Consider the following 11,878-nt stretch of genomic DNA (forward strand, 5'->3'; position numbering starts at 1 on the left):
CCCCTTTGGTCTGGAGGAATTGGGAGGATTCAAAGGAGAAATTGTTAAGGGTGAGGACCAGTTCGGCCAAACGAATGAGTGTGTCGGTGGAGGGGTACTGTTGGGAACGTCTGGAGAGGAGAAAACGGAGGGCTTGGAGGCCCTGGTCAGGGTGGATGGGGGTGTAGAGGGATTGGATATCCATGGTGAAGATGAGGCGTTGGGGGCCGGGGAAACGGAAGTCTTGGAGGAGGTGGAGGGCGTGGGTGGTGTCTCGAACGTATGTGGGGAGTTCCTGGACTAGGGGGGATAGGACAGTGTTGAGGTAGGTAGAGATGAGTTCAGTGGGCCAGGAGCATGCTGAGACAATGGGTCGGCCAGAGTGGTCAGGCTTGTGGATCTTGGGAAGGAGGTAGAACCGGGCAGTGCGGGGTTCCCAGACTATGAGGTTTAAAGCTGTGGGTGGGAGATCTCCTGAGGTGATGAGGTTCTGTATGGTCTGGGAGATGATGGTTCGGTGATGGGTGTGGGGTCATGGTCGAGGGGGCAGTAGGAAGAGGTGTCCTCGAGTTGGCGTTTGGCTTCAGCGGTGTAGAGGTCAGTGCGCCAAACTACCACTGCGCCCCCTTTATCCGCTGGCTGAAGACTCGAGTCTGGGTTCGGCCACCAAGTACTCAGCAATCTCCGGCAGCCCCGTGACCATGGATTCGGCAATCTTCGGCAGCCCCGAGGACTGACAATCTGGGAGAGATGAGATAGGATGACACATTGTCTGCAACTGTGGTGATCTATCAGTGTAAAACTTGCGCGTTCTTCCTCCCCTCCCCATTATATTCCAGTCCAGCTGTTCTCTAGTAAACACTCAAGGATTTGCATTTAGATGATGAAAAAAAACTAAAAGGCTGCAGGTGCTGGAAATCGGAAACAAAAATCAGAAATTGCTGGATAAACCCAGCAGGTCTGGCTGCATCGTCGGACAGAAAGCAAAGCTAACGTCTCGGATTCAGTGAAGGGTTCTGAAGAATAAACTGGACATGCGATCCTTTAATTGTTTAAACAAGCCTTGCTCTTTTTTCTAAATAGACGGCCTTTGATCATATTTTGTTAAGATGCATGTCTGATAACCTCGTCTGCCTCTGATTCGTTTCTTTTTTGCAATGCTAAAGTGTATTTCTCGGAATTGGCCCAATGTTCTGTCCTAAATCATCTGAATCTGTTCTTCTAGGAGTTAGTGATGTAAACTGGGAGGGCTGTGCTTCTCCGTTTAGTCCAACGTTTACCACCTAAACCTCTTTTTCTTAATTTCAAAAATTAAAAATCTTTAAATGTATACATTGTCATAAACGCAGTTTGATTCTGTGCAATAACATTATTAAGAAAACAAGCAAACATCGGAGTTTGACTCTATCCAACAAACAAACCCCTGATCAGCGATGGATAACTGAATGCATTTATATAGTGCCTTTTATGATTCCTTGATGTCCCAAAACGCTTTGCAACTAGGGAGCGCTTTTGAAGTCTATTTACTGTTGTACCGTAGAAAATGAAGCAACTAATTTGTACAGAACAGACTCCTACAGACAGCAATAATGTTAATAAACAATAATCTGATAATGACCAGATAATGTGTTCTCGCACTGCTGTTGAGCCGAAGTTGGTTTGCGCAGTTACACACTCTGTGGTTACGCTTTTGGCTACATTGAAATGCAGGAAATTTCACTCTGAGTAACATGTGTGGTTTAACAACAGCTTGTGCAGAAAGTAGGTTCTTTGACCAATTTATGCAGACATATACATCAGAAAAAAGAGGCTAACTAGAATTTGTTTGGGTCGCAAGGCTCTCTATTTAAATAAACTCTGCACCAAAGCAGTTATTGAACTAGGCGGTGTCAAAAGCGAGTAGTTTCGAGTCGTTGCTGGGGTGCATGTTTCGATAAAGTCGTTGATTAGCATCTACCACATTGCCCCAACAATAGGTTGAGCAGTGGAAATGTGCTGGGACTGTTGCAGCTGCAAACCAAAACAAAAACACACACATCCCAAAGAGAGAACATAAATAAACATTTTGAGAGGAAGCTCAGTATATCATGCAGGTCACTGAAGGGGCAGTGAACTACATAAAACATGCAGACATCGCCCTCTTGTGACAGCAGGCAGCCAGCAGATGGATTCTTAAGCAGGGACTTACTGAGAAACTACAGTAGCTCGTTCTCATAAAGTTGCATGGACTGTCATGACCGCTGTGTTATCTATGTCCCAGTTTATACGTACCACAGCTACTGGTACAAAGAGGCAGCTCCCCAATCTTCTCAAGAGCAGCTCAGGAGAGGCAATGAATGCTAGTGAATTAATGAATCAAAACAACATGTCCTAACAATTTACATTTGATATACAGTTATATTTTGTTAAATCATTGGGCAGAAACAAGTTTCGTTATTAAATTAGCAGATTACACCAAAATTAGTGGTGTACTGGATGGTGAGGTAAGTTACCTCAGAGTACAATGATGTGATGGGATCAGATGGGCCGATGAGCTGAGGAGTGGCAGGTGGCGTTTAGTCTATATAAATGTGAGTGCTACATTTTGGTATGTCAAATCAGGACAGAACTTATACACTTGGGTGGCACGGTGGCTCAGTGGTTAGCACTGCTGCCCCACAGCATCAGGGTCCCAGGTTCGATTCTAGCCTCAGGTGACTGTATGGAGTTTGCACATTCTCCCCATGTCTGTGTGGGTTTCCTCTGGGTGCTCTGTTTCCTCCTACAGTCCAAAGATGTGCAGGTCAGCCATGCTAAATTGCCCATAGTGTAAGGTGCATTAGTCAGAGGGAAATGGGTCTGGGTGGGTTACTCTTCGGAGGGTGGGTGTGGACTTGTTGGGCTGAAGGGCCTGTTTCCACATTGTAGAGAATCTAATCTTAATGTTAAGGTCCTGGGGAGTGTTGCTGAACAAAGGGAGCTTGGACAACAGGTTTGTAGTAGGTAGGTAGGATAGCAGTTAGTGCATTGAGTATAGGAGTTGGGAGGTCATATTGCAGCTGTACAGGACATTATTAAGGCCACTTTTGGAATACTGTATTCAAGTCTGGTCTCCTTGCTATAGGAAGGATTTTGTTAAACTTGGAAGAGTTCAAAAAAATTTACACGGATGTTGCCAGGGTTTGTGCTAGAGGGAGAGGCTGAATAGGCGAGGCTGAATAGGCACCAAGAGAGACTTTCTTTTCATCTTCTCGAGGATTTCAAAGTGTGGAGGCTGAAGGAACAGTCACCAATGGTAGAACCAAAGATTGGAGCCATCAGAATGCCGAGTTCAGTAGTGCAGGAGGATCTGAGGAGGGAAGAGTGAGGAGGAATTCCTGGAGGAATCTCCAGAGAAATCTGAAAATGTGAAATTGGATTTATTGGGTGGAACTGGTAAGGAACAAGTGAGAAATCATGGCAGAGGTGAAGTTCAATGAGTGTGGAGGCTGAGCAGCTAGCCAGGAGAGGATTGTGATTGTCACCCTGGAGGAGAGAGAAGTCGAAACTTGGTTGGAGCAGGGCAGAGACAATGCTGCCATTGTAGAGTTGGGAGTAAGTGGTCCTTACGATGGAGAGAAAATGGAATCTGATGCTCAAGAGACCAAAAACAGCCGCTTCAGTTTTGTCGGTGTTTAACTGAAGGAGGCCAGACCAGCAAACTCTGAGGCATTCGAGAGGCTAAAGAGGCACTGGGATGTTGGAGCTGAGTGTCATCAGTGCATGTATCAAACCTGACCTCAAACCGCTGGTACTGTGGTCTAATCACCAGCATGTGGAGATGGAAAATGAGTGGGAGGAGAAGCCATTGCTGGAGATTCGGGGAGAAAGCGGGAGAATGGGGTTGAGAAGCTTATCGGCCAGAATTGAATGGCTAAGCAGACTCGATGGCCTACTTTCTGCTCCTCCCGTCTTATGGTCCAATGGTCTTCTGGAGATGATCTGGCTATGATTGGACAGTTAAATGTGAAATGAAAGGATGACAGTCATAGAGTCATACGGTGCACAAAAGGTCCATCGGGTCTGCACATACATAATTACTACTAATCAAATCCCAATTCCTATATTTGTCCCATTTCTTTAAACATTATGATATTTCACGTTCTAAAGGTTGGGAGGTTTCCATCCCAGATTCTCACCAGCCTCTGAATCTCCTGCCCCTTATCATAAAATTACGTCCTCTTGTGATTCCTGCCAAGTGAAAAACTGAGGCCAAGGATGGGAGGAGTGGATAACCATGTGAAAGGGTACAGGCTGAGGAAGGATGGTGTCTCACACTCTGAGGGATGAGGGATTGACTGAACGAGGTGTGACTCAGAGGGAATTTGAATTGCGACTTTGATGAGATCCATTTGGATTAGATTAGATTACAGTGTGGAAACAGGCCCTTCGGCCCAACAAGTCCACACCGACCCACCGGAGCGAAACCCACCCATACATTTACCCCTTACCTAACACTACGGGCAATTTAGTATGGCCAATTCACCTGACCCTGCACATCTTTGGACTGTGGGAGGAAACCGGAGCACCCGGAGGAAACCCAAGCAGACACGGGGAGAACGTGCAAACTCCACACAGTCAGTCGCCTGAGGCGGGAATTGAACCCGGGTCTCTGGCGCTGTGAGGCAGCAGTGCTAACCACTGTGCCACCGTGCCACCCATTTGTTGCTGTGTGGGAGGAATGGAAAACTGATCAGACGCGATGTCATGGGAAAGGTAGGCACGGATTTGGGAAGCACCGACACATGCAGGAGAGGAAAGGGACATTGAAGAGGTGGATTGAAAACCCAGAGCACCGAGGGTGGTTTATTTTGTTGAGAGACTGATGAGCTAGTTTTGGTAAGATCGGGTAACAGAAAGGACAACACTACAAGGTGGAACAGAGAAACTGAGCAGTTATCACTTCTAGGATATGGGGACAAGAGGTGAGTCACATGGGTGAACTCAGATGAGGAAAGGCACATGTGAAGTTAGGAAGAAGGTAGAATTCAAGACTGAGCTAAAGGGGAGTCTGGAGGGAATATTAACTAGATGAGAGAGGAGGGGCTGTAAAATAGAGGCACCTGCCCAATTATTCTCAATCATTGTGACAAAAACATCCTTACACTTGTTGTTGGTGAAGTCTGAGTGCATGTGTTGGTTCCAAAACATTAGGTGTATACATGTCACTCTAAATAATTTGTTCAATGATGTGACAACTCAGCAGGGTACAATTTCCATTGAAATACACCATATTTCCTCAGTTCCAGTATTTCATTTCTGAGTAGTGCCTGACCCTGAAATCCAGTACCTTATCATTGGCTTTGTCTTCACTGACAGCTGTAATCATAGCTCAGTTGAATAACGAGAAGTTGTAACTTGGATTGCTACCCCCCCAGCCATAACTCAAAAGTTTTTCCTTTCAAAAAGTTTAAATATTTACTTTTAAGTGTGTTCTGCCTGCTTCACGGATGTCAACAGCGCTTCTGTCTCATTCTGTTCAGCTGCTGATGGATGGCTTTCCAATTGCTAAAGTTGTTAACAACACCCAGAGTAAACATTTACTTTTTAAGATCTTGTTCATGAGTTTGTGATTAGCTCAATGCTACTCCCTCCCCTCCCTTTCTCAGCCTAGCACTGATTGGGACTGGGATCCCACACACAGCAATCCAGTCGGGAACCTTATCACAAGTCTTCACATTCATGATCGGTGCTGGCTCCAAGTGACAACTGAATCAATCTTAAAAGGGCAGATACTCATTGCAATTTGCTGATTTCATCAGAACTCACTCACTGAAGCCTCAGATTATGTTTTCAATATCATTTCCAGGATTCGCTTCTCACTCGGGCGCGTTTTAACCAGTTTGCCCTGGAGCCTAAGGTAAAAATTTTGATCTTTCTATGTTCAGAAGTGATTTTTTAAAAGATCACTTGGGGGAAACATGGGCATCGCTAGTGAGAATATTGATTACCCATTCCTGGAGAACTTTAAGAATATAGGACTATAGGATTTGGGATGTTATGATGAGGTTGTATAAAATGTTGTAGTCTCTTCTGGACTACTGTGTCCAGTCCTGGTCACCCTTTTACAGGAAGGAAATTATTAAACAGAAGAGATTTACCAGAATGTTGCTGGGAATGGAGGGTTTGAGTTATAGGGAGAGGCTGGAAAGGCTGGGACTTTTTTCACTGGATGTTAGAGGTGTGACCTTATTGAGGTCCATAAAATCATGAAAGATACGTTTAAGGTAAACAGCAGGTATCTTTTCCCTAGGGTGGGGGATTTCAAGACTGGGGAGAATATTTTTAAGGTGAGAGGAGAAAGATTTTAAAAGGACACGGGCAATTTTTTTACACACGAGTGGGTTGTGTGTAGAATGAACTTCCAAAGGAAGTAGTAGATGTAGGTACACTTAGAGCCATTTAGATAAATTCATGATTAAGAAATGTTGGGAGGGATATGGGCCAAGTGCAGGCAGGGGCAACTAGTTTGGTTTAGGATTACGGTCAGCACACAAACGGTGACCCTTCCTCACCCAGACACGAAACATTAACTCTGATTTCTCTTCGCAGATACTGCCAGACCTGCTGAGCTTTTTTGTCAACTTCTGTTTTCATTTCTGATTTACAGCATCCGCAGTTCTTTCGGTTTTTATGGCCGGCATAGACTGCTTGGACCAAAGGGTCTGTTTCCATGCTGTATGACCCTATGGTGTTGGTGAACCTATACAAACTACTGCAGTCTGTATTGTTTAGCCAGTCCTACAGTACTGTACATTAGGGAGTCCCAGTACTTTGATGCATTTACGGTGAAGCAATAGTGCTGTATTTATTTGAGAGCTCTGTCCAAGTATAGTCAGAACTCACAACATCCCAGTTTTTAAAGTATAAGTCACGAAGGATTATACACTAAGAGATGTCTAATGAGTTACTTGATTTCAGTACCACTTTTGGCTATAGAAGCCTTCTATTGGATCTGGGAAGCACGGAAAGGCTCTCCAGCCTGAACTGTTACCCTGACATTCTGCTGGAGATTACAGGAGTGCATCTATTGGGTGAGAACAAACCCGCTCTTGAGCTTGGACTTGGCTGCGATGCCACTAAAATGGAATGCTCTCTTCGCGTTTACTACAACGGGAGTTAATACTTTCAGCAGAAGTGGAACAAAGTCAATGAAAGGGAGAAAGCACGGCAGAAGGGAAACATAATGTCATTGAGTTGGACATAAAAATCTGTCAGCCCTAGTGCTTCGTTATACCTGTCTTGTTTAAATCTATATCCCTTTTTGTTTCCTTATTTGAGAATACATGCAGTATGGCATGCCTTTACAGTCTATTTTAATTCAAAGATTTTACTACACTACATGAACAGCACTCGATGGCAAGGATAGAAAGACTTGCATTTATATAGCACCTTTCATGACATCCCAAAGCATTTCATTGCCATTGAGTGCAATTACTGTTCTAATGGGAATTATGATAGTCAACATGCAGCTCTCTCAAACAATAATGTGGTAATGATCAGAAATCTAAAGATATTAGGAACACAAGGTGTAAATCCCTTCCAACTTTCATCATTGAGAAACAATGCCCAGAAATTGTAATCTTTATGGATATAGGACAACCCCCCTCCTCTTCCCCCATCACATATGCGCTGTCGCCCTGCTATGTACTGTTGAGAAGATGTACTGCTGCAGCTTTTACCAAGGTTACTTCAACAGTATCTCCCAGCCCCATTTGTTCTGCACCAAAACATAACTGTATTCATGCAGAATTCAAGTTCACAACTGAGAGCTTCATGTTAATTAGGTACATTTCAGCAAAATCCCACCCCACTGATGACTAGCTCCCAATATTTATATAATCAATTCAAACCCAATCCATCACTATTCCCTGGTCCTATTCAGTGTCAGATATTCCTTCAGACGATGTGAGATGATAACGCCACTACCTGTCCCGCAAAGAAAGACGAGGACAGTAATCAGGTCAGGGTCACACTCTCCACCCTGACTACATCATGTGCCATCACCAGCAATGCCCACCCCCACCCATTCGAATACTACCATGGGGATGGGGTGGGTGGGAGGAGGAATAAAATGCCAATTTGTAAACACTTCAAAATGTTAAAGCACAATGGCCCACCAAGGTTAGAGGGGAAAGAATAAAAGGGAACCTGAGGGGCAACTTTTTTTACAAAGAGTGTGGTACACATATGGAATGAGCAGCCAGCAGATGTGGTTGAGACGGATACATTAAAAACAGTTAAAAGTGGACAAATACATGGATAGGAAATGTTTAGAAGGACGTGGGCCAAGTGCAGGGAAATGGGGTTAGCGTGAATGGACAATTTGGTCGGCATGGACCGGTTTGGGCCAAAGGGCCTGTCTTCGAGCTGTAGGTCTACCTACGACTCTGTCTCTCTTTGACCAAGCCACATAAGAGGATAGTAGCATAGGTAAGCAGAAGCTTGATCAAAGAGATAGCGTCAAGAAGATTCCTAGAGAAGAAAACAGATGAAGAATCTCAAAAAGATTTTTTTTAAAATCCTATCAGGAAGGTGACAGAGGACCAAGCTCTCTTTTACTGACATTATTGACCTCCACTGTATAATCTCAGTATTGTCAATACTATCTTATGTCCATTAAGTAAAGTTTTGATTTTAAATTCCTATCCTGGTTTTCAAATCCCTCTCTCCCTCCCGGTAGAGTCAGAGAGTCCCACAGCATGGAGACAGGCCCTTTAGCCCAAACCGGTCCATGCCCACCAAAATGTCTGCCCACACAAACCCCATTTCCCTGCACTTGGCCCATATCCTTCTAAAACTTTCCTTTCCATGTATTTGTCCAAATGCCTTTTAAATGTTGTTAATGTACCTGCCTCAACCACTTATACTGACAGCTCATTCCATATGCATACCACCCTCTGTGTAATAAAGTTGCCTGTCAGGTTTCCTTTAACCTTAAAATGATGCCCTCTAGTTCTTGATTCTCCAACTCTGGGAAAACGACTGAGTGCATTCACCCTGTCCATGCCTCTCATGATCTTATGCACCTCTATAAAGTCCTCCCTCAGTCTCCTATGCTCCAAAGAAAAAAGTCCTAGCCTTTCCAACCTCTCCCTATAACTCAAACCGTTGAGTCCATGCAACATCCTTGTAAATTTCCAGTTTAATAACATCCTTCCTATTAACAAGGTGACCAAAACTGAATGCAATGCTCCAAGTGCGGCCTTTCCAACGTCCTGTATAACTGCAACATAACTTCCCAACTCCTATACTCAGTGCCCTGACTGATGAAAGCCCGTGTGCCAAAAGCCTTCTTCACTGCCGTATTGTCAATGCTATCTTGTCTCCATTAAGCAAAGTTTTGTTTTTAAATTCCTATCCCTGTTTTCAAATCTCTCTCTCCCTCCCAATCTCCCAATTCCTCCAATCCCACAATCCTCTTAGATATTTGCACTCCACTACTTCTGCACCCTTGGAGAATAATGCAGGAAAATTTGAAACTATCTATTTTGACTGGAAGAATAAATGAAAATGTTACCTACACGGTGAGAGAATGCAGGTCTGTGTGATGGAGAAAGTTCTGGTAGTCTTGGTGCCTGAATTGGAAAATTATTCAGGAAGCTAATGAAATTTTAAAGTTGCGAGGAGAAAGATTTAAAAAAGATATGATAGGCAACTTTTTTACACAGATGGTGGTTCATGCATGGAATGAACTTCGAAAGGAAGTGTTGGTTTGGGTACATTTACAACGTTTAAAAGACATTTGGATAAATACATGAACAGGAAAGGTTTGGAGGGACATGGGCTCAGCACAGGCAGGAGGGGTCTAGTTTAGTTTGGGATTATGGTCAACATGGACTGCTTGGACTGAAGGGTCTGTTTCCATGCCTTATGTCTCTATGACAGTTTGAAAGATTACGGTTTATAGCGGGGGGAATTGAATGCAAAAGTGCGGAGTTTATGCATCAGATATACAGAGCAATGTTGAGACCACATGTGGAGCACTATGTACAACATTGATCAATTTATTTAAGATGTGGAGGTGCCGGGGTTGAATGGGCGTGGACAAAGTTAAAACTCACACAACACCAGGTTATAGTCCAACAGGTTTATTTGGATGTACGAGCTTTCAGAGCTCAGGTAGCTAGCGGGGCGGGATCACGACACATAATTTATAGCAAAAGATCAAAGTGTCACACCACTGATGCAAAGTATTGAACAAACCTAGATTGAGTCTGTGTTGTAGGTTGACTTGAGTGGGTTCATGATCCGTAGTCCTTTTGGGATCTTTCCTGCTTTCTTGCATTTCTGCAGAAACTTGCCAAGATGATCGGGCACATCGGCACAGACATCAAATTTCTGCAACGCTCCAAAAGCTTGTACTTATAAATAAACCGGTTGGACTATAACCTGGTGTTGTGTGATTTTTCACTTTATTGAAAGAGTAATGTAAACACAGTTTAGCAAATGTTTATTAGATTGTTACATCGATTGTCTATCGAGGAGAGGCTGGACAGATTAGGTTTGTATCTGCTGGAGTTTGTATCTGTTTGGTAGAGTAACAGATGTCTTGATTGAAACATAAAAGATCCTGAAGAGTTTTGACAGGGTGAGGGTAGAGAGGGTGTTTTCACATGCAGGGGAATGATCCATCTCAGACAGAGATGAGGAGAATTTTTTCTCTTAGAGAATTTGAAATTCTCCTGAAAAGGCAGTGGAAGCCAAGTTGGTGAATATTTTAAAGGCAATTGTTGATAGACTGTTGATGAGTAAGGCAATGAAATGTTAGTTATATTCGGCAGAAATGTGGAGTATTGAGATGTACCGTGATCTTACGGAATGGCTGAACCAGGCTGAGTGGCCGACTCCAGCTCTGAATTCATTTATTCTTCCGCATGTTCATATGTACCTAATTTTAAAACTTTCATAATCCATATTCCAACCTTTATCATATGTTCTGACACTCCCTGTTTTAAATTTCTCCGAGTCTCTTCATTTCTTACCTCATTTTGAAACTGATCCTGATTTGTTAGGTCAATTTGTTAGATAAATGTGAGGTATTGCATTTTGGTAAAACAAACAAGGGTGGGACTTATACAGTTAAAAGTAGGACCCTGGATAGTGGAACAGAGAGACTTCGAGATTCAGGCTGATAATTCTTTGAAGTTTGCATCACAGGTAGACAGGGTGGTTAAGAAGGTGTTTAGCAGGTTTGCCTTCATAGAACATAGAATATAGAAAAGTACAGAACAGGCTCTTCGGCCTCCGATGTTGTGCCGAGGATTATTCCTAGTCTAAAATAAAATAACCGAACCATGCTACCCGTCAATTCACTGCTATCCATGTTCATGTCCAGCAGTCGCTTAAATGTCCCTAATGACTCTGCTTCCACCACCACCACTGGCAACATATTCCATGCATTCACAACTCTCTGCGTAAAGAACCTTCCTCTGACGTCTCCTCTATACCTTCCTCCTAACACCTTAAACCTATGACCCCTCATGGCAATCTATCCTGCCCTGGGGAAAAGTCTCTTGCTATTGCCTCTCATTACTTTGTACACCTTGATCTGGTCACGTTTCTTCCTCCTTCTCTCCCGTGAGAAAAGTCCGAGCTTAGTCAACCCTTCTTCATAAGACAAGCCCTCCAGTCCAGGCAGCATCCTGCTAAACCTTCTTTGCACACTCTCCAAAGCCTCTGTATCTTTCCTGTAGTAGGGCAACCAGAACTGGACACAATATTCCAAGTGTGGTCTTACCAGGGTTTTGTAGAGCTACAGCAAAACCTTGCAGCTCTTAAACTCGATCCCCGTGTTAATGAAAGCCAACACACCATATTCTTTCTTAACAACCCTATCCACTGGGGGTGGCAACTTTGAGGGATCTATTCCCTTGAACAC

At 43.7% G+C, this 11,878-nt stretch overlaps 1 protein-coding gene across 2 annotated transcripts in view; it reads left to right on the forward strand.

The window, feature by feature from the left end:
* Positions 1 to 5,630: 5,630 nt before the first annotated feature.
* LOC122552213 (dynein light chain Tctex-type 5-like) overlaps positions 5,631 to 11,878 on the forward strand; it is an 18,562-nt gene continuing 12,314 nt past the window's right edge. The window contains exon 1 of one of the 2 annotated variants that reach the window (XM_043694845.1): positions 5,631 to 5,857. Coding sequence is in view for 1 of the 2 variants with exons in the window: in XM_043694844.1 (XP_043550779.1) it covers positions 9,533 to 9,538 (6 nt within the window). In the remaining variant the exon portion in view is untranslated. Of the gene's footprint in view, positions 5,858 to 9,528; positions 9,539 to 11,878 lie in introns of those variants that run through there. The other variant, XM_043694844.1, reaches the window with a different exon arrangement.

Source organism: Chiloscyllium plagiosum, chromosome 8 (assembly GCF_004010195.1).
Source record: "Chiloscyllium plagiosum isolate BGI_BamShark_2017 chromosome 8, ASM401019v2, whole genome shotgun sequence".
NCBI classification, from domain to species: Eukaryota; Metazoa; Chordata; class Chondrichthyes; order Orectolobiformes; family Hemiscylliidae; genus Chiloscyllium; species Chiloscyllium plagiosum.